Source organism: Physeter macrocephalus, chromosome 7 (genome assembly GCF_002837175.3).
Source record: "Physeter macrocephalus isolate SW-GA chromosome 7, ASM283717v5, whole genome shotgun sequence".
Classification (NCBI taxonomy): Eukaryota; Metazoa; Chordata; class Mammalia; order Artiodactyla; family Physeteridae; genus Physeter; species Physeter macrocephalus.
The window spans coordinates 126,807,093-126,833,393 of record NC_041220.1 but is presented as its reverse complement, the minus strand read 5'-3'; the positions used below and the strand labels follow the sequence as shown (position 1 = coordinate 126,833,393).

Below are 26,301 nucleotides of genomic sequence, written 5' to 3'. Positions count from 1 at the left end.
GACCCAGCAATCCCACTACTGGGCATATACCCTGAGAAAACCATAATTCAAAAAGAGTCATGTACCAAAATGTTCATTGCAGCTCTATTTACGATAGCCAGGACATGGAAGTAACCTAAGTGTCCATCGACAGATGAATGGATAAAGAAGATGTGGCACATATATACAATGGAATATTACTCAGCCATAAAAAGGTACGAAACTGAGTTATTTGTAGTGAGGTGGATGGACTGTCATACAGAGTGAAGTCATACAGGCTGTCATACAGAGTGAAGTAAGTCAGAAAGAGAAAAACAAATACCGTATGCTAACACATGTATATGAAATCTGAAAAAAAAAAAAAAGAAAAAAAAAATGGTCAGAAGAGCCTAGGGGCAAGACGGGAATAAAGATGCAGACCTACTAGAGAATGGGCTTGAGGATACAGGGAGGGGGAAGGGTAAGGTAGGACAACGTGAGAGAGTGGCATGGACATATATATACTACCAAATGTAAAATAGATAGCTAGTGGGAAGCAGCCACATAGCACAGGGAGATCAGCTCGGTGCTCTGTGACCACCTGGAGGGGTGGGATAGGGATGGTGGGAGGGAGGGAGATGCAAGAGGGAAGAGATATGGGGACATATGTATATGTATAACTGATTCACTTTGTTATAAAGCAGAAACTAACACACCATTGTAAAGCAATTATATTCCAATAAAGATGTTAAAATAAACAAACAAACCAAAAACAGAAACAAAAAGCCCCAAAAGAAGAATCTTCTACTTCCAGTCCAGTGTTCTGTCCACTATATTATGCTGCTTCTCTCAAGACTACATTTTGAGAAATAAGATAAGCCAGGTAAAAACAATTGAAATATGATAGAGGCCAAGTAAAATGCAATTTAATTTAGTGACTACCTGTCAATGTAGTGTACTTCCTGTTTTAAGATTACTTAATACACAGTTATTTAAAACAGCTGGCATCAAGCAATCTTTTCTTTGCTAATGACCCCAAGCCACTGCTTTCTTCCCATCAACGTATTTTAAGGGGAACTATCTTACCTCTGCTCCTGAATATGTATCTGTTTGAAGGATGAGTTCATTCAGATCAACATCATTACTGATTGGCATAGAGTGGAACTGCAAGTTAAATATTTCCCTTCTTGTTTCTGCATCTGGTAAAGGCACGTAGATGATTCTATCAATTCTTCCAGGCCGCATCAAGGCCTATAAAGAAGAAGGGGCAACAAAGATTAACCAAGCTCAGAATTGATATTCCATATGAAGGAACCCAAGGAAGGAGGATGCCCAGAATCCATGACTATCTCACTATTATCATAATTAGTAAATAAAACAAGTACTAGAGATTCTAAAGTCTATTTCAAAGATTCAAACAAATAAACAATGTCAGAGTACCTTTGAAAATAGAAAGCAGGATTTCTGAAAGGCTTTTTGCTCCTCAGCAACTGTCAAGTCAGTAAAAGACGACTATTGTCTTTTAAGGAAATGTGTATATGACTTGCATTCATCATATCAAAAGGTTTTTTTTGGTAACTTCCTGCAATAACTCTTCTAATATGGGTTAAGCTGTTTTCAGAGACCCCACAAAATAACATAGTTCAGATCAAAGAATACTTCTAGAGCTGACCGCAGTCAAATGAACTTCCCTAATATATATATATATATTTTTTGCGGTACACGGGCCTCTCACTGTTGTGGCCTCTCCTGTTGCGGAGCATAGGCTCCGGACACGCAGGCTCTGGATGTGCAGGCTCAGCGGCCATGGCTCACGGGCCCAGACGCTCTGTGGCATGTGGGATCTTCCCGGACCAGGGCACGAACCCGTGTCCCCTGCATCGGCAGGCGGACTCTCAACCACTGTGCCACCAGGGAAGCCCCCCTAATATTTTATTGAAGGTGAATGCCTGAACTATCTTAGAGCTAATGAAGTCATCTATTCAGAAAAAACTATTGAGCTGTACTATATACCAGAGTTTGTTGTTGGTACTAGGAAACAGCACGAATAAGACAGATAAGTGTAAAATTGACTATAGTGAGAGTTACATGTCTGTGAATATACTAATAACCTTTGAATTCTATATTTTAAGTGGATGAATTTTATGGTATGTAAATTATATCTACATAAAGCTATTAAGAGAGATATGGGTCAAAAGTGTGCGTGTATGTGCGTGTACTTTGAGGGCATGGGGCAGCTTTTAGTTGGGGTAGTCAGAGAAAGCCTCTTTGAGGAGGTAACTTATGCAGATATCCAAAGGAGACACCCATACAAAGATCTGGGAAAGAGCATTCAAGGTGAAAGAAACCTCAAGTACAAAGGCACAGATTACTGGCATGTTCCAGAGACAGAAAAAACCCACTGTGGTAGAAACAGTGAATAAAGTGAAAAGACGTAGGAAATGAGGTTAGAGAGATAGTCACAGGCAGATTAGGAGGTCTTAAACAACATGGTGAAGAGTCTGGACTGCATTCTATTTGCAATGAGAAGCCACTGGAAGGTTTTAAGTAGGAAGGTGAAATGGTAAGGTTTACAAGCAAAGATCATTCTTGTGGGACAAAAAGAGGTTTAATAAGAGTCCAGTAAGGAAAGAAAAGAGAAGATGGGGTACAAAAAAGTATTTGAAGAAAAAGCTGAAAATTCCCCCAAACTGGTAAACAACCATAAATTCACAAAATCAAGAAGCTCAGTGAATTTCAAACAAAATAAATACAAAGAAAACCATACATGAACACATTATAGTCAAACTGCTGAAAACCAAAGATAAAATCTTAAATGCTGCCAGAGTGAATACAGGGAACAATGATTTGAATCACCAATGACTCTCAATTAAAACAAAGGAGGGCAGAAACCAGTAGAACAACATCTTTAAAGTGTTGAAAGAATAAAAATGTCATCCCACAATTCTATTCCCAGTGAAAGTACTCTTCAATAACGAAGGAAAAATAAAGTCATTTTTAGATAAAAGAAAACCAAGGAAATCTGTTTCCAGTAGACCTGCATTACAGAAAATGCTAAAGGAAGTTCTTTAGGTTGAAGGGAAACGACATGAGATGGAAAATTGAATCTTCAGGAAGAAATAAAAAGGATTAGAAATGATATACCCCAAAAATGTAGACTCCTTCCATCTCCAAAAAAATTACTCTTCTTGCTGGCATAATCAGAAATAGCACTCCTTGAATATTTAGGAGATACTCACTTATAAAGAGTGAAAAACAGCACATTTCTATATGTGTACTTATGAATATGAAGTATCCAGAAAGAAGGTGTATCTTAGAATACAGAAAGTAAGGAAGATAAGAACTTAGACATGAACCTCTTTTAATTATAAAAATGAAAACAACAACAACAACAACAAACCCCCAAATCCTGAAAATGTAGCTGGGACCATACATTAAACACTACAGAAAATACAAACATTGAAACCTCATATGGTTGCTCTGTGGGACTTAGTTTTTAGGGAACTGGTGCAAAAAATGATGATATTCTGTGAGTAATAAACTGTCCTCTGTCTCTGACTCAGGATTCTCAAAGTCTTTTGCCAGATTCTGTGAAATTGTGGCAGACTAACTTGTAAGCTTTCAAATAGGGTAAAGTCTCAGAACCTTCATATTTCTTAATACGTATGTTCCTAATAATGGAGCCTCAACATATATAAAGCAAAAATTGACAGGTTTAAAAAGATAAATATATATAATTCCACAATCATAACAGGAGATTTTAGCACTCCTCTCTTAGCATTGATGGAACTAGAAAACAAATCAGTAAGACAGAGAGGATCTAACGAGACCATCAATCATCTTGACCTAATTGAGATTTATTTATAGGGTGCTATGCCCAACTGCAGAACACATATTCTTTTCAAGAACACTTGGTATAGTCACCAAGACAGCCCATACGATAAGCCATAAAACAAAACTCAACAAATTCAAAAGGATTGAAATCATACAGAGTAGAACTCTGACTATGAGAAGAGTAAGTTAGACATGAATAAAAATAGGCCATAGAGGAAAACCCCAAACACACTGGAAATTAAACAACATACTTCTAAATAAACCATTGGTCAAAGAAGATATCACAAAGGAAATGACAAGTTGAATGATAATGAAAATCTAACATATGAAGATTTGTGGAATATAGTTAAAGCAGTGCTTAGAGGCAATTTTATAACTTTAAATGCTTATAGTAGGAAAGAAGTCTAAAAGCAATGACCTAAGTTTCAAGAGTTAGTACAGGAAGGAAATAGTGAACATGAGAGCAGAAATCAATGAAATGGGAAACAAACAAGAGAGAAAATCAAAGGCAAGAGTAGTTTTCTACAAAGATTTAAAAAATTGATTAAATTCTAGCGAGACTGAACAAGGATAGAGAGAACAAATCATCAACATCAGAAATGAAAGAAGAGTTATCACTACAGATCCTAAAGACAGTAAATGGATAATAATAGAATATTATAAACAACTTTATGATGATAAAAAGAAACAAATTTCTTGCAAAATTCAGGTACAAAATGGACACAAAATGAAACAGAAAATCAGAATAGCCCTACATTTATTTTTAAAAATGGAACTGAACTCATCAAAAAATTGAATCCACCGTAACCAACCTTTCCACTAACACATTATTGACCAGGGAATTTTTGCAGAAACTAACGCCTGTGGCTGTTAATACGTCTCCGGTCAAAAATGTGTTAAGAAAAATCCAAGCCCAGATGATTTCCCTTCCGAATTCTACCAAAGAAGAAATAACATCAAAATTATACAATCACTTTAGAATACAGAGAAGGGAACACGTCTCAACTTGTTTTATAAAGCCAGCATAATACTAACTCCAAAACCTGACAAAGACATTACAAAAATTGAAAATTACAGATTAATGACACCTTCATAAATACAGACCTAAAAATCCTTTAAAAACATTGGCAAATAGAATCTAACAATATATAAAATGGATAAATCATCATAACCAAGTAAGAATTATCCCCGGAATGCAAGGTTAGTTTAACACTCAAAATCCAATGAATATAATTCACCACAGTAAACAGAATAAAGGAGAAAAACAATATGATCATTTAATATGTGCAGAAAAACCAAATGACAAAGTTTAAGATCTACTCACAATAAGAAAACTCTCAGCAAAGTAGGAATAGAAGGGAACTTCTTCAATATAATCAATGGTATTACAAAAACCTACAGGTAGGGCTTCCCTGGTGGCACAGCGGTTGAGAATCCACCTGCCAATGCAGGGGACATGGGTTCGATCCCTGGTCCGGGAAGATCCCACATGCCGCGGAACAACTAAGTCCATGAGCCACAACTACTGAGCCTGTTCTCTAGAGCCCGTGTGCCACAACTACTGAGCCTGCGTGCTGCAACTACTGAAGTCCGTGTGCCTAGAGCCTGTGCGCCACAAGAGAAGCCACCACAGTGAGAAGCCCGCACACCACAACGAAGAGTAGCCCTGCTCGCCGCAACTAGAGAAAGCCTGCAAACAGCAACAAAAACCCAGTACAGCCAAAAATAAATAAATAAATAAAATAAAAATAAAATAAAATAAAAAAACCTACAGGTAACATCATAATTGTCAAAATATTAAATGTTTTCTACCTAAGATCAAGAGCAAGGTAAAAAACTCACCACTTTCACCAAACATTATAATAGAGATACTAGCCTTTGCGATAAGGCAAAACCAGAGTAGGGAGGGTATGGGGGGAAGAAAGTATAGAACTTGGAAGAGTAAAAAGTAAAACTATCCTCATTTGCAGATAACATGAGAGTTTATATAAAACTCCTAAGGAATCTACAAAACAACTAATAGCAAGATTACAGGATACAAGTTTAATATTAGAAAAAATGTATTAAGCAGCAAACTAACTAGAAAGTGAAGTTTAAAAAATCTACTTTATGGAAATATATAAAAAATATAAAAGACAGGAATAAAATTAACAAAAGAATGCTTCATTGAAAACTACAGAGCACTGTTGAGAGAAATTAAACAAGACCTATTTAAACAGAGAGATATACCATGTTCATTGGAAGACTCAGAATTATGAAGATATTCTTTCTTTCCAAATTTATCTATAGACTCAATGCAATTCCAATCAAAAAACACAAAGACTTTTTTAAAAAGTGACAAAATGATTATAAAATTTATATGGAAATGCAAATGACTGAGAATAGTGAAAGCAACCTAAAAAAAGAACAAAGTTGAAGGACTTACCTGACTTCAAAACTTACAACGCTAATAGAGAAACAAGATAGTGTGATAAGGTCTAGAAGACAGAAATAAAAGATTAATAGAACAGAATAAGGAATCCATATTGATTTTTATTATTAATGCATTCAATGAGGAAAGGAAAGTATTTTAAGAAATGATGCTCAACAACTAGATACTCATATATTTAAAATGAACATTGACCCCTACCTCACCCTATATACTCAAAAATTAACTTGAGATGGATCATAAATCTCAGTGTAAGAGCTAAAACTACAAACTTCTAGAAGTATAAAAGAAAAAAATTGATAAACTGGTCTTTATAAAAATAAACCCTTCTTCTCTTCTAAAGATACCTTTAAGAAGATAAAAAGGCAAGCCACAGACTGGGATAAAATATTCACAATAGTTATATCTGACAAAAAACTTGTATCCAAATATAAAAAGAACCCTTAAAATTCAGTGATAAGAAAATAAATAACCCAATAGAAAGTGGGCAAAAAATCTGAACAGATTCAGATACAAGAAACTATAGGGTTGGCAAGTAAGTGTTGAGTAAAAAGCTGCTCAGAATCATTGGTCATCAGATCAATGCAAATTTAAGCCACAATGAGATGTCATTACCTTCTCATAAGAATGACTAAAACTAGAGACACTGACAACACCAAAGACTGAATAAGGATATGGAGAAACTAGAACTTTTACACTCTTAATGGGAACATAAAACAGTACAACTACTTTGGAAAACTGGCAGTTTCTTAGAAAGTTCCCCACCATAACAAACCAGCTACTCTACTACTAGGTATTTATCCGAGAGGAACAAAAACGTATAGCCATGCAGATCTGTACATAGATGTTCATAGCAGCTTTATTCACAACAGCCCCAAGCTGTAAATAATCCAAATGTCTACCAATTCATGAATGAACAAAATATGTATTTATATATAATAGAATACCACTCGGCAATAAAAAAGAAAAACTACTGATACACTCAATAACATGCACGAGTCTCAAAATCATTGTGCTGAGTTAAAGAAACCAGACATTGAAAAATACATACTATAAATTCCATTTATATAAGATACTTAAAAATTCAATCTAATCTATATAAAAAGCAGACAAGTGGTTGTTTGGAGCCTGGGGTAGAGGGAAAGATGGACTGCCAAGGAGCAAATGGAACCTTTTAGGTTGACTGAAATGTTCTATTACATCTGGATTGCAGAGGTGGCTTCACAGGTTCACATATAGTATATATGTAAATTAGCTGAATTGTACACTTTAAGTTGATGCAGTTTATTGTATGTAAATTATAACTAAATAAAGTTGACTCAACTTGCATTTGTTAGGTTCTCAGTATGATACATCAGTAAACTTAAGGGCATTAGAGATGTTTTCAGATCTTCTCTATCTGAAAAGATTATCTTCTTGGACTCTTTCTCCCTCTTTTTTTTTTTTTTTTTTTTTTTTTTTAATTACCTTATATTTATGTTTAGAGTTCCAAACAGAAAGTTAAAACTCATGAAGTCCATACCGTATATCTTATACAGGTGTTTCATAAAATGCTTGGGTAAATGTTAGCAGATATAATGAAAAAAAGGATTTTCTTGTTAAAATAAGTTAGGGAAACACTGGGTAGAAACAAAATTAAACAGGTTTCTATATGCAGGAATTTTTGGAGCTGATACTAATGGGTATGAAAAATCTCTAAGAGACAGCTGCAGTAGCAGATAGAAATTCTATCCCAAATTCTAATCACAGAACATCTCAAAAGCTAACATTACATTTCCACTTTGAAAAACGCTGCTGTATACTTTTTGCACATATCACAATACCTAGAACATGCTGAGCGTTTATCAAATATCTATTAATTCTTAAGTCATGTACAAATTAGCCAGCAAAAAGTCAATTAACAAATGCATAGTAAATACAGTGCCTTTGTTTAAAAATGAATGCTTTCATTATTTTCAGACTATTCCCCACACCTAACATTAGTTCATTAGGTAGAAATGATGCATGATCATCTTCCTTGAAATGTACTTTATCATAGAATTCAAAACTGCATTTCAATCATGGGGATCACTTCTTCCCTACCTAAAACAAATAAATACAGGATTTAGGAAATTAGGATGATACCAGTAAACATATTTTTTCAAATTATTAAAAATATTATCTAAGATGAATAACATTAATATTTATATAGCTCTTAAGAATCTATAAAGCAATTTTCACATAGTGTATTTCATTTAATATGACTCTAAATTCTGTGAATTAGATACACCCCCGTTAAGAAAAAGAAAATGAGGCCCAAGGTCATGCAATAAATGACAGAAATTGAACTGAAATCAGGAGGTCTCTGAATATTGAATCATACCTTTTTTACTTTACTATCTTACTAGTACAATATGATACTCAGTATCAATGGACAAAGAAAAAAAAATTCTTGTTCTGAAATATGACACAGGTAACACAATAAGTTTAAATATTTCTTTCATCAAAAAAATTATTACACAGCTACTCTGTTCCAGGCTCTATTTTAGCTGCTGGGGATACAGCTGCTAATGGCTTGATTAGTTTTTTAAAGTTGAGGTTATCCTTTTCACCTTTCTGGGAAAACTAGTCATTCTAGGCTATTTTAAAATTTCCTTTCTAATAGCTGCAAGAACAACACAGCAAAGGATATAGAGTGCACACATCATCTAAGTCACTGGAACAACACTCAGCATGCATCTGTGCCCCCCCCCCAACACCCCCAGTTGTAGCTGTCCCCGGGCAATGCAGGTTGAGGACACTTGAACGATTATAACTTTGTCTGGGCCATCAGCCAGCTAGGCTTTTTCTGGCTTGATCTTGTCAGTGAAAGTTAGCTTAAAAAAAGGTAGGAAAGAGCTTTCCTTCCTGTAAAATCCTGAATGAGTTAACACCCTTCCTAGAATTTCTTTAAAGATACTGTTCTGCAATATTAGGGTGAAAGAATGTATTCTGAATGTTGGCATGTTCTGATATTTTAAAATCACCATATGACAATTCTAATGAAGAAACAAGCCCAGGCTTCCTAATACTCTGAACGCTTCTGGCCGCAAGGTCATAGACACTGCAGCCTTACATTAACTCTATTTTAAAAACTGTCGGGAAAACTGCCTTTTCAAGAGGACTTATTCAAGACCTTGGGGAAGTCTCTATACCTCTCACAGCCTCAGTTTCCTCATGTGTGAAAATGATGGTGGTTCTTTAATCAGAGAGGCCTATATACTTCTGACAAGAATTTCCCTCAAAATATACAAGATGAGAAAACATCCCCACACAATTCTACAAATAATTCCACTGAGTTCAAGTGAAATCTGCTTGTGCACCTCACAGTAAGAATTACTGTATTAGGTGACCTTTTAAATGGGCCTTCTAGACCCAATTCCTTATATTATCTTACTCAAGGCAATGCCTGATTACATTATATGATCTTTACTGAAAATGTGTTAATACAATTTTAGTAGTTACACTACTTAAACTAATACTACTACCATTTCTTCTTCTGACCTTTACAAAATGAACTGAGTTCATTTTGTAAAGGTCACAGTTAAAGGGCTACCTTTACCACAGTTAAAGGGCTACCTTTTCTTTTTTTTATAAATTCTGAAGTTCAACACTTGTAATTTTATATTCTATCAATGTCCCAATCTAATTAGCAGAGAAATACTTGTTCATACCAAAGCATTAAAACAGACACTTTGAAAAATCAGGTTCCGTTGGCTCTCATTCATTTAAAATGATCAACATGGCTTTTAGAAGGATTACGGGAAATGATGTATGTAGATGATCTAGCACTGTGTCTGGCACAGGTTGGTGTTCAAAAAACATAATTTGCCTACCCCTTTTAAAAGAAATAAATAAAATGATCAACAAGGGTGTGTATGTGAGTGTAGGGAACGTCTTTCTTCTATAAAGAAAAGCAGCACTGAGCCTTTACATTTTACTCTAATGAAAACATATCAATATATCATGATTCATGGAGAAAACAGTTCCAGAAACTAGGGAGAGAAGTGGATCCTTGGTAACAGCTCTGATTTATTTCAAAGAAACCCTGGACTTTAGGCATCTCTCTCTCTCACTCTAAATTCAACTGATTAATAGGTATGGTTAATGCTACCTCTTAAATCTCTCTTGAAACTGTTACTTCTATTCCATCTTCTTTATTATATATTTGTTTGTTTCCTGTCTGTCTTTCCCAATAGATTGCAGGCAGTATGTAATGGCAGGTATCATACTTTTTTATTCAACAATGTAAACTCAGCAATGGCACATTCAAGGCACTCAATACATGTTTACTCAATGAAGTCGTGCCAACATAATCTCTTGTCTAGAATACCATAACTACCTTGCTAGTTGTTTTTCCTGCCTGCAGTCTTACTCTTTCCTTCTTCTCCCTCTCTATCTACATCACTGCTAAACTGATCACTGTAACTGCAAATACTGTAACTTCCTATTTTCTAACTATTTAAGGGCACCTCAAGGGAAAAAGTCAAATTCAAGTATAATATTTCAAGCTTCTGTAATTTTGGTGTAACTCTCCCAACTTATCTGCAGTCACTTTTCCTTCTTCACCCTGTGGCTCCAAGAACTCTAAGCACTCACAGTTAGCCAAACTCCGTGCTTCTTTCTGCATCCTTGCTCTCACACATAATTCTCTCTCTGCTCTGAATGCTTGTATCTCATAGCCTATCAGGTAAGCTTCGCCTCTTGTTCAAGTTTCAGCTTAAAAGTCTTCTCTTTTAAACAACCTTCTATAACTCTTCTGAGTACTATATAACTTGTAATTTGGCATACAGTTTAAAAGTAAGGGCAAAATTGAAAAATTTAAAGAAGACACAAATAAATGGAAGGACATCTATGTTCAAAGATTTGACGATTTAATTTTGTTAAGACGTCAAAACTATACAAATCAATCCACAGATTCAAATGTGAGAATAGCATTTTTTGTAGAGTTAGAAGACTAAAATTCATAAGGAATTTCAAGGGACCCCGAATGGCCAAAACAATCTTGTTATAGAAGAACGCAGCTGGAGGACTCACATATCCAAATTTCAAAACTTCCTAAAAACCCACATCAATCAAAACACTGTGTTACTTATCCAAGGAGAGTTACATAAACCTATGGAACAGAATGGAGATCCCCTTATAAAACCCTCACCAAGGTGGTCATATGATTTTTGAAAAGGATACAAAGACCAGTCATTGAAGAAAGGACTGTCTTTTCAACAAATCTTATTGAGGAAACTGGATATCCACATGGAAAATAATGAAGGTGGATCCCTTACCTTACATTTTATTAAAAAAATGATTAAGTTGGATCAAAGACTTAATCATAAGAGCTAAAACAGTTAAACTATTAAAAAATACAGGAAAGCCTTCATGACCTTGGATTTAGAAATGACACCAAATGTACAGGCAACAAAAGAAAAACAGATAAACTGAAATACACAAATTTTTTTTAAGGTGCACCAAAGACACTATTGAATCATATATCTGATAAGGGGTTAATATCCAAATATATAAATGACTCCTACATCTCAACAATGAAACAATCAGATTTTTTAAATGTGCAAAAGACATGAATTTTCCAAAGATGTATACAGGTGGCTAATAATCGCACAAAAATATTCTCAACATTACTAATCACTAGAGTTTCAAGTCAGAACCACAATGAGATACTATGTACATCCATTATCATTAAAACAAAACCACAGGAAATCACAAGTGTTAGGATATACAGAAAATCCTTGTGCACCGTTGGTTTGAATGTATTGTAAAATGGGCAGCCATTATGGAAACAATGTGGTGGTCATGAAAAAAATTTTAAATTGACTTTTACCTTTTGATTCAGCAATTCCACTTTGGAGTATATACCCAAAATAATTAAAAACAGGGACTCTAATAGATATTTGTACACCCATGTTCATAGTATCATTACTCACAATACACAAAAGGTGGAAGCAAACCAAGTGGGGGAATGGAAAATTATTGTTTAATGTGTATGGAGGTTTATTTAGGGGAAATGGCAAAAGATCTGCAGATGAAAAATATCTGCAGATGGATGGTGGTAGTAGTTGTAGAGCAATGTGAATATATTTTATGCCACCTAACTGTGCGCTTTAAAATGACTAAATTGGTAAATTTTATGTTATTAATATTTTACCAAAATAAATTTTATAAATGTCAAAAAAAAAAAGTGAGGTCAAAAGAATCAGCCTAACTGGGTTAAAATTCTAGCTCCATCATGTACTAGCTGTGTGTTTAGATAAATCATTTAAACCTCTTGGTACCTTAAAATCCTTAACAGTACTAGTTACTCAGAGGATGACCCTATGAATTGAACGACATAATGTATATAAAGGGCTCAGCACAGTGCTTGGCACATGGCATGCATGCTTCAATTCAGATGCTATTATCACTGTTACTGGTCCTGCATAATTATCCCAGTATTTGACTGTGCTCTTTGAATATAGGGAATGCTAGTTATCTTTGGATCCTAATACCTGGCACATGGTAGACATTAATGTTCTTTGAATGAATGAATGAATAAATGTTCTAAAACCACGAGGTTAGAATAATGGTAGACAAGTCAGGTTAAAATACAGATTCTTGATTTATATTTATATTTATACTTCAATGTTTAAACAGGATTACTATTTAACAAGTCTCTACTTGCCTCTTCCTGCTTCTTATCATAGTCTCTGAAACGCTCAATTCATAGTCCTTTCGTAAGAGAGAAGGGAGAAGTTATAGAAATAGGCTTGCTCTCTTCAATAGGAATCTGATAAAGGAATCATTAAGAGAGGAGGCCCTAGAACATGCTTGTATTTATTAAATCTTTTCATGTTGCGGATACACATTATTCAGCCTAGAGATGAACATAGCTGACTTCTGGAAATGTTTTTTTAAATGTGGGATCCTAGCTGTGTGTGTGTGTGTGTGTGTGTGTGTGTGTGTGTGTGTGTTTATTTTTTATAAATTTGTTTATTTTATTTATTTATTTTTGGCTGTGCTGGGTCTTCGTTGCAGTGCGCGGGCTTTCTCTAGTTGCGGCGAGCGGGGGCTACTCTTTGTTGCGGTGCGTGGGCTTTTCATTGCGGTAGATTCTCTTGCTGCGGAGCATGGGCTCTAGGTGCGCGGGCTTCAGTAGTTGTGACGCACGGGCTTAGTTGCTCTGCGGCATGTGGGATCTTCCTGGACCAGGGCTCGAACCCATGTCCCCTGCATTGGCAGGCGGATTCTTAACCACTGCGCCACCAGGGAAGCCCTGGAAATGTTTTTTGTGTTTTCTGATTTGCATTTCTCTAATAATTAACCATGTTGAGCATCTCTTTATGTGCCTGTTGGCCATCTGTATGTCTTCTTTGGAAAAATGTCTATTCAGGTCTTCTGCCCATTTTCTGACTGGGTTGTTTTTTGATATTGAGCTGTGTAAGCTGTTTTTACATTTTAGATATTAAGTCCCTGTCAGTCGCATCATTTGCAAATATTTTCTCCCATTCCATAGGTTGTCTTTCAATTTTGTTGAGGGTTTCCTTTGCTGTGCAAAAGTTTTTAAGTTTGATTAGGTCCCATTTGTTTATTTTTGCTTTTATTTCTTTTGCCTTGGGAGAATGATCTAAGAAAATATTGCTACGATTTATGTCTGAGAATGTTTTGCCTATGTTCTTTTCTAGGACTTTTACACGTCATGTCTTATATTTAGGTTTTTAAACCATTTTGAGTTTATTTTGTATATGGTGTGAGGGAGTGTTAAAATTTCATTGATTTACATGTAGCTGTCCAGCTCTCCCAGAACCACTTGTTGAAGAGACTGTTTTTTCTCCACTGTACCTTCTTGCCTCCTTTGTCATAGATGAAGTGACTGTGGGTGTGTGGGTTTATTTCTGGGCTCTCTATTCTGTTCCATTGATCCATATGTCTGCTCTTGTGTCAATGTCACACTGTTTTGATTACTGTAGCTTTGCAGCATAGTCTGAAGTCTGGAAGGGTTATGTCTCCAGGATTGCCTTGGCAATTAATTCTGGGTCTTTTGTGGTTCCATGTAAATTTTAGGGTTATTTGTTACAGTTCTGTGAAAAATGTCCCTATTTTGATAGGGATCACATCAAATCTGTAGACTGCTTTGGGTAATATGGCCACTTTAACAATATTAATCCTTCCAATCCAAGAGCATGGGATACCTTTCATTTCTCTGAATCATCTTCAACTTCCTTTATCAATGTTTTATAGTTTTCAGCATATAGGTCTTTCACCTCCTTGGTTAAGTTTATTACCAAGTATTTTTATTTTATTTTTGACGTGATTTTAAATAGGATTATTATTTTTTTTTAACTTTCTCTTTCTGATATTTCATTGCTAGTGTAAAGAAATGCAACAGATTTCTGTATATTAATCTTGTATCCTGCTACCTTGCTGAATTTGTTTATCAGTTCTAATAGTTTTTGTGTGGAGACTTTAGGGTTCTCTACATAGAGTATCACATCATCTGCAAATAGTGAGAGTGTTACCTCTTCCCTTCCAATTTGGGTACCTTTTATTTCTTCTTTCTTGTCGGACCGCTGTGGGTAGGGCTTCCAGTACTATGCTGAATAGAAGTGGCGAGTGGGCATCCTTGTCTAGTTCCTGAATTTAGCAGGAAGGCTTTCAGCTCTTCACCTTTGAGTATTACGTTGACTGCGGGTTTGTCAAAAATGGCTTTTATTATGTTGAGATATGTTCCCTCTATGTCCACTTTGGTAAGAGTTTTTATTATGAATGGATGTTGAATTTTGTTAAATGCTTTTTCTGTGTCTATTGAGGTAGTCATGTGGTTTTTGTCTTTCCTTTTGTTAATGTGGTGCATCACATTAACTGATTTCTGTATGTTGAATCATCCTTGTGACCCTGGACTAAAACCAACTTGATCATGGTGTATGATCCTTTTTATGTATTGTTGGATTCTGTATGCAAATATTTTGTTGAGGATTTTTGAATCTACAGTCATCAAAGATACTAGCCTGTTATTTTCCTTTTTTTTTAGTGTCTTTGTCTGGTTTTGGTATCAGGGTGATGGTGGCTTCACAGAATGAATTTGGGAGTGTTCCCTCCTCTTCAATTTTTGGAATAGTTTGAGAAGGATAAGTATAAATTCTTCTTCGTGTGTTTGGCAGAATTCCCCAGTGAAGTCGTCCAGTCCTTGACTTTAGTTTGCAGGGAGTTTTGTTTTGTCTTGTTTTTTTTTTTTTTTTTTTAATTATAGATTCTATCTCACTTCTAGTGATTGGTCTGTTCAAATTATCTGCTTCATCCTGACTCAGTTTTGGCAGCCTGTATGTTTCTAGAAACTTGTCTATTTCTTCTAGGTTGTCCAATTTGCTGGTACAGAAATGTTTTATATCGTTGAATTTTGCTGTTATCTTTAAATTTATTTATTTCCAGTTTTATTGAGGAAAATTAACAAATATACTTGTATATATTTAAAGTGTACAATGTGATGATTTGATATACATTTACATTGTGAAATTATTATCAAGATCATATCCATCATCTCACATTTAGTTAACTCTTTGTGTGTGTGTGTGGTGAGAACAGTTAAGGTCTACTCTCAGCAAATTTCAAGTGTATAATACCATATTATTAACTATAGTCACGATGCTGTCCATTAAATCCTCAAAACTTTCTTATAATTGAAAGTTTGTACCCTCTGACCAACATGTGCTCATACCCCCACCTCCATTGCCCCTGGCAACCACCTTTCTATTCTCTTTCTATGAAATCGGCTTTTTTTTTTTTTTTTTTTTAAGATTCCACATATAAATGATACCACATGGTATTTGTTTTTCTCTGTCTGGCTTATTTCACTTTAGCTACTATCTTTTTAATTCTTGAAATTCTTAATGTTTCAGGAACACTATTTCTTAATATCTTCTATGAAATTTAATAATCTTTAAAAGTATAATTAGACTGAAGGAAGAATAGCTTTAGAGACCAATAAAATAAGCAATATTTAGCAAAAACCATGCAAGCCCCTGCGAGGAACACTCTGCCTTTTATTACTTGGTAATTAAGCTTTTAAGACAATGAGAAAGTATATAAATTGTACTTAAGTTGGGGGAAATACCTGCTGAATAGAAATCAGAAAAGAGAAACAGATTTTACACAAAATCTGAATAACAAAATTTTAACTACCCATGTGATATTTTAAAAGTAACTTAGAAACACCAACTTGAGTTACTTTTTTGTGCACTATGAGCAATACAAACAAGCATATGACTCGGACCTAATCTTTAAGAACTTACACTTTAAAAGTGGAGAAAAGTCAACATACAAAGAATTAAATACAGTAAGTCTTAATCAATGGGCTAAGACAGTAGTAGAAAAGATGACAAGATATTTAATAAGTGTTAACTTAATTAATAATTTAAGGATGAGCTGAGAATAAAATTGCAACTTGATGGATGCTGTGATACTAAAAGGCACTCATTTGATGAGATAAGACCAGCCATATTTACCTAATGCATATACAAAATATTTTAGAAAGTCAGAAAGAGTTGACAGGAATGTGTTAGAAGTCAATTACAGTTAAAACAAGCAATAGGTTCTAACCAATCTTCATAATTCCTTTCTTATAGCTTTTAGCTAAGTAAACCTTTTCATAAGAAATAATTTGAGATCTTTTAATTTTGTAGTGTAACTAAGTAGTAATGATATATAGTTGTACTACACACATCATACTTTAAATAAGTAACCCTTTTGAGATGGGTATATTTGAAACCATGGAGAATATAATCTATGCGAGAAAGAATCTTTCCAAAAAATCCAAGGAAATAAAAATTTTATTTGTATTTTTCAAACATAAAATCATTATTAGTGAAGTTATACTTATTACAACTGATTCAGATAACGGAAAGTGAGAAGTTCCAAGAGTCAAGATTAAATGATTTGAGATAAGACTTCGGAAGTGAGAAATTTCAAACTGCCTTAAAAAAATCTAGAAACATTACCCTGATCCAAATGAGATGGGCCTTAAATGGCAAGTAGGGGATATTTACCAGGTTGAGAAGGTGAGAAAGGCAGAGTAAATACTACGTCCAAAGAATTAAGGGTGCAGCAATGTACAAACCATTTCTGGGAAGACAAAAGGTTTACTGTTGCACCTTTCCAATAGTTGCACCAGGAATGGATTACAGGTGTGCTAAGGATATTGCTTCCTTCAGCTCTCAGGAAGGCCAGGAGCCCAGAGAAGCCAGAGGCCCTAGGCAGTCAGACAGCAATTTTGTCCGGTTATTATCACCATGTGTGACATATCATAGAAAAGTCTGGGAAGCACTGGTGGAGGCTTCTTGGAAACATGGGACTATGAAGGTAGATGAAGTAAAACAAACAAACAAACAAACAAACAAGCAAACAAATACCCTCTACAGGTATGATATTATTACATTTGGTGGGTAATGCCAAGGACTTTGGTCTTTATCTCATCATGGTCCATAGGAAATTGTGAAAGGTTTGTAATCAGGTGAAGAAAGACAGGCTAAATTTTCTGTTTAAGGAAATAAATAATTCTGGCCGCAGTGTGGAGGTAGCACAGGAATGAAGTGCAGCTTCCAGTTAGGAAGAGAATACTATCTTGAGGTCTTAAATTAGAACATAATAATAACAGAGGCAGTGAACCTGAAAAGCACAATTTAAGAGGTGTCTTTGAAGTAGAACTGCCCAAAGTTTTCAACTTATTATTAGACATTTCCCCCTTTTGACAATGCCTTCCCATTTTGCAAAGAAAGATAAAGATAAAGCAGGATTTCTTTTATATAGATTTGTTTTGTATTCTGCAAAGAGAACAATACTTGCCAAATTAAAATCTGGATCTTACAATATGATACAACTTCATTTTTCAACTGCTGGAAATGCTTTTTAAACATTTCAATTCATATTCTAGCTATTTAAAATATTCAGTTACTCGTAGGGTTGAGGGAGTTTGAGACTATTCAGTTTGAGACGTCACAGAACAGTTCAATTCCACAAACATTTGTGAGTATCTACTATGTGTCAGGCACAGGGTTAGGTGCTAGGGTTACAACGTTCTTTGTTCTTTGAAAAATAATTCTTCTAAAAAGGATTTCTGTATGACAACATCTGAGCATGCGTTTGTATTAAAACAAATACATCAATCAGTCTGTAGGCTATCTGTCTAATGTTGGGCTTGCTCAGTTCTGTAGAAACCCGTAGCACCGTGCAAGAAAAGACTTGATGCATTTGACAGCAGGTGTTTAGGAAGAATGTACCATAGTAAATGGCAGTACTTGATGAGGAGCACAAAAGAGGGAAGAAAACAGAACAAAAATAATTCAACACACACACACACAAACACACACACACTTAAAGTTCTTTTACTAGAATGATATATTCTTCACCCACTTCTATTAAAGAGCCCTTTTACAAAGCTAAAACAGTATTTATGTAAAACTAATCCCAATTCTTCCTCTTGTAAAAAGTGAATCTGCTTTTTGATACACTACAGAGGAAAACTGAAAATAGTGCAATTAATCTTTCCAATATCTCTATAAAATTCACTCTTTTAAAAGTTCTCCATAAGGTTGAAAAGGGGTGGAAACTTCCTTACATGTAAACATCAATTTTTATAATATTTAAATATAAATAAACCCATAGGTTGTTAATGGGGAAAAGGGTGAGAGGTGATGGTCAGGGGAGAAATGATCTGTCCCCTGCTTGTTTTCCCAGAATCAGCTCCCATCATTTGACCGCTCTCTGCCCTTTGTCTTCTACCAATACTGAACTCCTTGTAGTTCCTTGAAAATAGCATATCCTTCACACCTCTGTACATGCTAATCTTTCTGAAAGTCCTATCCATCTCTATGCCATGTACTCCATGAAAATTCTGGTTCTTTCCTCAAATCACTTCTGCATACACAAAGGAAGAGTCATTTTCTTCTCTATATTACTTCTGAACATTGTTTACATGTCTGTTGCATACATTATACTACAGTATTTGTTTACATGTTCTAACGCCCCCACCGGACTGGAAGGTATTCAAGGGACCTGTATTTTTCCAAATTAAAAAAAAATCAGTTTGTCAAAATGTAAGGTGATCCACCTACAGATACCTACCAGATGCAGAAGCATGCATACAAGAAATATCAGGTGGTACAAACAAATTGCTGAGAATATTAATTTTCTGGATAGCTGGGGTATTTAACCCATTACATACAAACCATTTTTAAAAAGTTAAAATAGAAATCTGATATATACTATGTACAACAGATTATATGGTAAATGTAAATGAACTTTTTTCTTGTTGACTCAAAGTTTTCCCCCTCTCATGCACTGTTCTGTGCTAAAGGTAGCTGTCAAGGATAGAGATGCAGCATGACAGATTTATACAGTGTGACCTGAATGGGCACCACAGGATTGATGGGTACTGCAGAGCAGCACTACAGAGCTCTACATATGGCCTCCCTGCTTGCATTTGCAAGGTTCATGATTGTTCTACAGTCGCTGAGCTGAAGAGCAATGTTACTCTGCCTCTCACCCCAAAGAGAACGACTGTTTCTCTTTTCCACTCCTGTCAACACCCCAATTTTTTAAGGTACAAAATACAAACATCTATGAAGCTATTTCTTATCAATCCCACCATCTGAGAGTGCAGGACTGTTTTATCCTTTTCTTTGCCTTAAAAAAAAAAAAAACTCTTAGGTTGATCCTAGCCCACTTCTGAGCTCTGTGACCGTCAGTACTGTATCTGCTTTATCTGCTTTGGCTGTTCAGTGTACCTTTCTTCTTCCTAGTACCTGATGCCTTTTTGTTTTGATCTTATCTTTGATAATATATTCTACAAGGTTCCCTCTTCCTTCCCTCTCTCTCTCTCTCTCCTTCCTCCCTTCCTTCACAGAGTTTAAAATTCTGGCTCTATTACTTACTAACTGAATTTTAATACAGTAGTTTCAACCTTCATGTCAAATAACCCAAAGTACCTGAGAACACAGTCCAACAGTAGCTCAGTGAGGCAGGTGAAGAACCATGTACCTCTGTGAAGTTTGGCAAATCACAGCACATGGGCCAAATCTGTCCCACCACCTGTTTTTATAGACAAAGTTGCACTGGAACAACAGCCATGTTCAGTCATTTAAGTACTACCTATGGCTGCTTTCATTCTAGGACAGCAAAGTTGAGTAGCTGCAACCGATAATATAGTCTACAAAACCTAAAATATTTACTATCTGGTCCTTTACAGAAAAAGTTTCCAAATCCTTTAGAAAGTGGTCCTTAATCCTCGTTGTGCATCATAATCACCTGGTAAACTTCTTAAAAAGCAGGTTTCCTCGCACTCCTTCCTCCAGAGATTTTTACTCTATCAGTCCAGGTCAGGGCAAATTATTTTTCCAAAGCTCTGCAAGTAATTCCAATGTGCAGTCACAGTTAAACCACTGCTCAGGTGGCTTCTCATTTCTCGAACCTCAGCATGCAGGGGAATCATCTGACTTATTTGTTAATCTAGGAGAGTTCGTGCCCTATTTATACTCTATTCTGATACATTAGGGCTGGCGGGGAGAGATTAGACTCTGCATGTTTAACAGGTATACCAGCTGTCTCTGATGCACGGATTCCATAGAACAGAATTTGAGAGATATGGCTTATAGAAGTTGGCTTGAAAAAAACTCAGGTAAACTTGGATGGTCCCTTGTCCCCATCCCAGTGATGAATCAAATCACTCTAATTGTTCTTGTCTTCGTTTTCTCATCTGTAAAATGGAAACTCTTGCTTTTTCTGCCTTGCCTACCTCATAAGTTTGCTGTAAGAAGTGCTATGTCAACTCTCATTCTCTGGTCAAATCTAAGATGATATGTCTTTTGGTGGATTCAGATCATAACCAACAGGGCCTTCTAAAAAAATTTAGATAATCAACACATACTAAGCAGATTATCACATAATAAGCAGATAATGCAGATACAATATTTCAACACAATTTCAAGTGTAAAAACAAGACATAAAGAATTGTGCCAATGACTTTCTGCAGTCAAACCTGGAAAATAAAGGGTTTGCAGAAAGGGGTCAATAGTGATTACACAGTGGCTCATGGGTTGGAGTACAAATGTAGTTATATCCCCTTCACTGTCTTGAGGATCTTAATGACCTAAAGGTTCATGGACAGTCTTATAGAAGGGAGTACCTGTAAACTCTTAAAACTGTAGGCCAAATTTGGTATGTAAAAACTTCGTATGCATATTTTCCAGGAGAGTATATCCATCAGATTCCCAAAAGAATCCACTCTCTAAAGAGATATGGGAACATATGTATATGTATAACTGATTCACTTTGTTGTAAAGCAGAAACTAACACACCATTGTAAAGCAATTATACTCCAATAAAGATGTTAAAAAAAAAAAAAAGAGATTAGGGCAGTCACTTACCCCTAAGTATCTACATCCTAGGACATTGGCCTTATCAACCCATTATGAAAACTTGTTATGGAGAGAAAAAAAATCCATTGTGAGTTATTTCTAAATGCTGCTGCCCTCATTTAAAATGAATCCATTTAAGAAATAAATCTATTGGCTTTCCTTTATTCCTGGTGCTTTCTAAACAGAGTAAGTAAAAAATTAATAATAATTTCTTCACTCTATGGAGGTAACTATATTTATAATCAAAAATTTTAAATGGGTCAGAAAGGCCCCAGTTGTATTGCCATTAAATATAAGCAGAAAAGCAATTTGGTTATCCTATCAAAGTGTATCTTTGTGATTCCCGGACACTGAGAACAACAGAATTTCTTACATGGTCAAGTCCAAATATGAGTACTGAAAAGAAATGATTTTCTTTTTTTTTTGGCATTTTTCAGACATCTCATTATTCAGTCGCATCAAGTGGTCAACACACCCAGAGTAACCCAGATTCCACACTGCATTTACCTTACCTTTGGCAAAGAACCACTCACTGGCTATGGTCTTTCCAAGCACTCTGGAGTTACGAAGAGAAGTTTGATTTGCTTCTTCGGCACATGTTCATCTCTAACTAGTATAGGGTAGAAAATTGAGACTGACAGCTAGGTCAGTTTGGAAGACACTGGCTCTTGGGACTGTTTTGTTGTCTTTAAACTTTTTTGATCATTCATTCATATTGTTAAAATCAATTTGAACACTTTCTCCCAGTATTCCTATACTTATTCAGAAGGTATATACATGCATCCCTGTATTAACATATTGTGTATATTATGTAACACACAAATGTACATTTAAAAAATGCTATATAAAATAATTATGAATATAAGTTTCTACTATTTTCTTCTCTCACCCTATTGGTGTGTATGTGCATCTTTAGAGATCTCAGTCCTAAACAAGAGGTATCGTATATCAAAGCTTACAGCTCTATCTCTGTATTTCAGAGAAACCAAATCCTATCTACCTGTTATAATTGGAATAATAGGCTATGGTTAAAAGACAATGAAGAGGCTGTTCCGGGATGAGGACGATGATAACAATAAATCATACCTGTACGTGGAAGTCATTGTATGCCTGACAGTTTTAACCCCTTGGCATAAAATAACTCATTTAATCCTCACAACCTTATGAGTTAGGTACTATTATTAACCCCACTTTACGGATAACAAAACCGAGGTGGGGAGAGGTTAAATAACTTGCCCAAAGTCACACAGCTAGTAAGTAGTAGGGCTGGGGGTGATATTGGTAGTCTCACTCTTGAGTCCACACTCAACCACTACACCAAAATACATCCCACTGAATACTCACAGTTGAAAGTAATGCAAAGATTACACTGTAAACAGAAGCTAGGTTCCTTGCTTTGTCAGTTATGAGGGAGGGCAAGAATAATTTGTATCTAAAGCAAAAATATGTTTTCTTAATTTAAGATAATTAGAAACTCACAGGGTATCGGTGTCATAAAGATTTCTTTCATTTCTAAACTCCTGCATTTCCTGAGAAGATGTAGGTCCATAGAGTTCAAATTAATGTCAAGAGTCATACATGATTAAGTGATAGGCTTAGAAGAAGCATTCTAAGTATGTTTAACATGATAACGTTATTGAGCTCCTACTATATATTCACAACTGTGATAAATGCTTTACTATGGTAATCTGTAAAATCCTCACACTAACACTCAGAAGGAGATATTCTTATACCCAGTTTATAAGACAGAAAATGGTGGTCTGAAGAGGTTAAATAATTGCCAAAGGTCAGAGGAACATTAAGTAATAAAGCTGGAATTTGAACTAAGGTTTAATTGCATACCCTCAGATCATGGTAACTAAACTATTATTCCATTATTCCACACTGCTATCCCAAGACAAATTTCTAGGCAATTAAAAATATTATTAAAGTTCTAGTAAAAATTTGGGGAAAAAATCGTCTGGGAACCAAGATGAACAGGCCTTTGTTACTGGATTAAGCTAAAGTTTTCCTCTTTCTTTTTGTAAGAAGTGCTAAGCATCAGGAATGTAAGTTATGTGTGTGTATTTTCCCCTGTTTACGGTAGGAGCTTAGTAAAAGAACACCTTTAGAAAAGATAACAATTATATGTAATGAAATATAGAACCAGATTCTCCTGGCAATTAATCACCCAGTGCAAACCTATAGGCTGTTTCTGACAGATCCAAAAGCTTTGCCTGAATTGTTGGATAAGATGTGCCTGGGCTGGCTTATGAAAAGAAATTCTATGTTGAAAACCTTTGAAGGTATTTTAACATACATTTACATATACAAGCATACCTCAGAGATATTGCAGGTTCAGTTCCAGACCACTGCAATAAAGTGAATATTGCAATAAAGTGAGTCACACAGATTTTTTGGTTTCCTAGTACATATTAAAATTGTAATAGCATTATGTCTAAAAAACCAATGTATATACCTTCATTTAAAAATACTTTACCGCTAAAACAGGTTAATCAGCATCTGAGCCTTCAGCGAGTCACAGTCTTTCGCTGGTGGAGGGTCCTACCTTGATGTTGATGCTGCGGACTGACCGGGGTGGAGGCTGAAGGTGGGGCCGCTGGGGCAGTGTCTTAAAACAAGACAATGAAGTCTGCCTCATCAATTGATTCTTCCACTGGAACACTGTAGGGGTGCTACTTGCCCTAATTTCAATATTGTGTCTCAGGGAATGGAAAGCCCAAAGAGAGGGAGAGAGACAGGGAAAAAGCTGGTTGGTGGAGCAGTCAGAACGCACACAACATTTATCAATTAAGTTCACCATCTTACATGGGTATAATTTGTGGTGCCCCCAGAACAGTTACAATAGTAACATTAAAGATCACTGATCACAGGTTACCATAACAAGTTTAATAATAATGAAAAAGCTTCAAATATTGTGACAATTACCAAAATGTGACAAAGAGACCTGAAATGAGCAAATGTTGTTGGAAAAATGGTGCTGATAGACTTGCATGGTGGTAAACCTTCAATTTGTAAAAATTGCAATGTCTGCAAAGCACAAAAAAAGCAAAGCACAATAAAATGAGGTATGCCTATACGGATGTGTGTATGTGTGCACACATACTGCAAATGGATTTTTGTAATATATGTAGGTGTGTGTGTATATATATATACACACACACACACACACACACACACACACATATATGTATGTATATATTATGTGTATGTGTGTATGTATTTGGCTCCTACATATGAAACTGCAGAACTCATTGTATAACTGAAAAATGTAGAGAGAAATGAAAGAGACCTTCCCTTCTGGCATCAGGGAGCTATCTATAATTTAACAGAGATATTTCCTGTTTTTAAGCAGTTGGGAAAGAATGATTTCCAACCCAAATACTTAGCTTGGCAAGATAGTGCTATGTTGATAGATGCTTTTATAACTACCTTTATTTTATCTTAAGTATCAATATGAAAGAGAGACAATTGGTTTTTTCTCTCAACCTTTTTTTTTTTTTTTTTTTTTTTAAGATTTGGGAGAATAGGAGACAAGAGGAAAGGGAAAGAAAATATTATTACCAGAACAGCTGGACAACAGAGGTTAGCACAGCTCTGACAGATGTGGCTGCATCATCTCAAATCTTACTCTGAAGGTGGGGGAGGGCAGTGATTTCTTTGTATGAAAAAAAGAAAAAATGGAATTCTAGCCAAATATTACGAACTGTTAAAGAAGAGTTTGAAAATTGCAACTGAAGTCCACCACATTCTCTAACAAAGCATTGAAAAAAAATCTCTCATGTAGGTCCTGGATTAGCACTGTTTAATAGGACTGTGGATATAAAAGAACTCAAATAGACAATTCTGCTTTAATGATTTAAACAATAAATGAATTTTGTTTTTCATTACTTGATATTGCTCCTTGATGTCAGTTCAGTGTCTTCATTTGCTTTTTTTGGGTTACTTTTGTCTTTTGTTCTAACAAGAAAGGTTTCCTTTAGAAACAGCGAGCAAAGTCCTTGCCTGATTTCAGTGTGATGGTAAGAACTGACATTTAGACTAGATGTTTAGACATTTTTACCTACTTTATCTAAGTTTCTATCAACTATTCTCCTTGTCTAGCACCACTCCCTCCAAACCCCACCTCATCTTGCCAACACATGGCACTACAATTTTCCGTCATGGCTTAAACATACTCAGATACCTCTGACCTACTAAAAACCCTTGTTGAATACCTCATCGTGTTTTAGCTACTGCCCAAACTCTTTCTTCCCCATGCAAAGCTAAAGAGTTAAGCTCTAGCTGTCTCTAGTTACTCACCTGTCACTCTTTAAAAAAAAAATAAATTTATTTATTTATTCATTCATTCATTCATGCATGCCTTGCTGCGTGCGGGCTTTCTCTAGTTGCACCGAGCGGGGGCTACTCTTCATTGAGTTGCGTCGACTTCTCATTGTGGTGGCTTCTCTTGTTGTGGAGCACGGGCTCTAGGCGTGCAGGCTTCAGTAGTTGTGGCACGCAGGCTTCAGTAGTTGTGGCTCACATGCTCTAGAGCGCAGGCTCACTAGTTGTGGTGCATGGGCTTAGCTGCTGTGGGGCGTGTGGGATCTTCCCAGACCAGGGATCGAACCCGTGTCCCCTGCACTGGCAGGTGGATTCTTAACCACTGTGCCACCAGGGAAGCCC

At 35.7% G+C, this 26,301-nt stretch overlaps 1 protein-coding gene across 4 annotated transcripts in view; it reads right to left on the bottom strand.

The window, feature by feature from the left end:
• AFG2A (AFG2 AAA ATPase homolog A) overlaps nucleotides 1–26,301 on the bottom strand; it is a 337,003-nt gene that overhangs the window by 64,168 nt on the left and 246,534 nt on the right. For 3 of the 4 annotated variants that reach the window (XM_024119178.3, XM_028492258.2, XM_028492257.2), the window contains exon 15: nucleotides 1,045–1,209. The exons of the other annotated variant lie outside the window; for it this stretch is intronic. In XM_024119178.3, coding sequence (XP_023974946.1) covers nucleotides 1,045–1,209 — 165 coding nt within the window. The remainder of the gene's footprint in view (nucleotides 1–1,044; nucleotides 1,210–26,301) is intronic. 4 annotated transcript variants of the gene reach the window in all.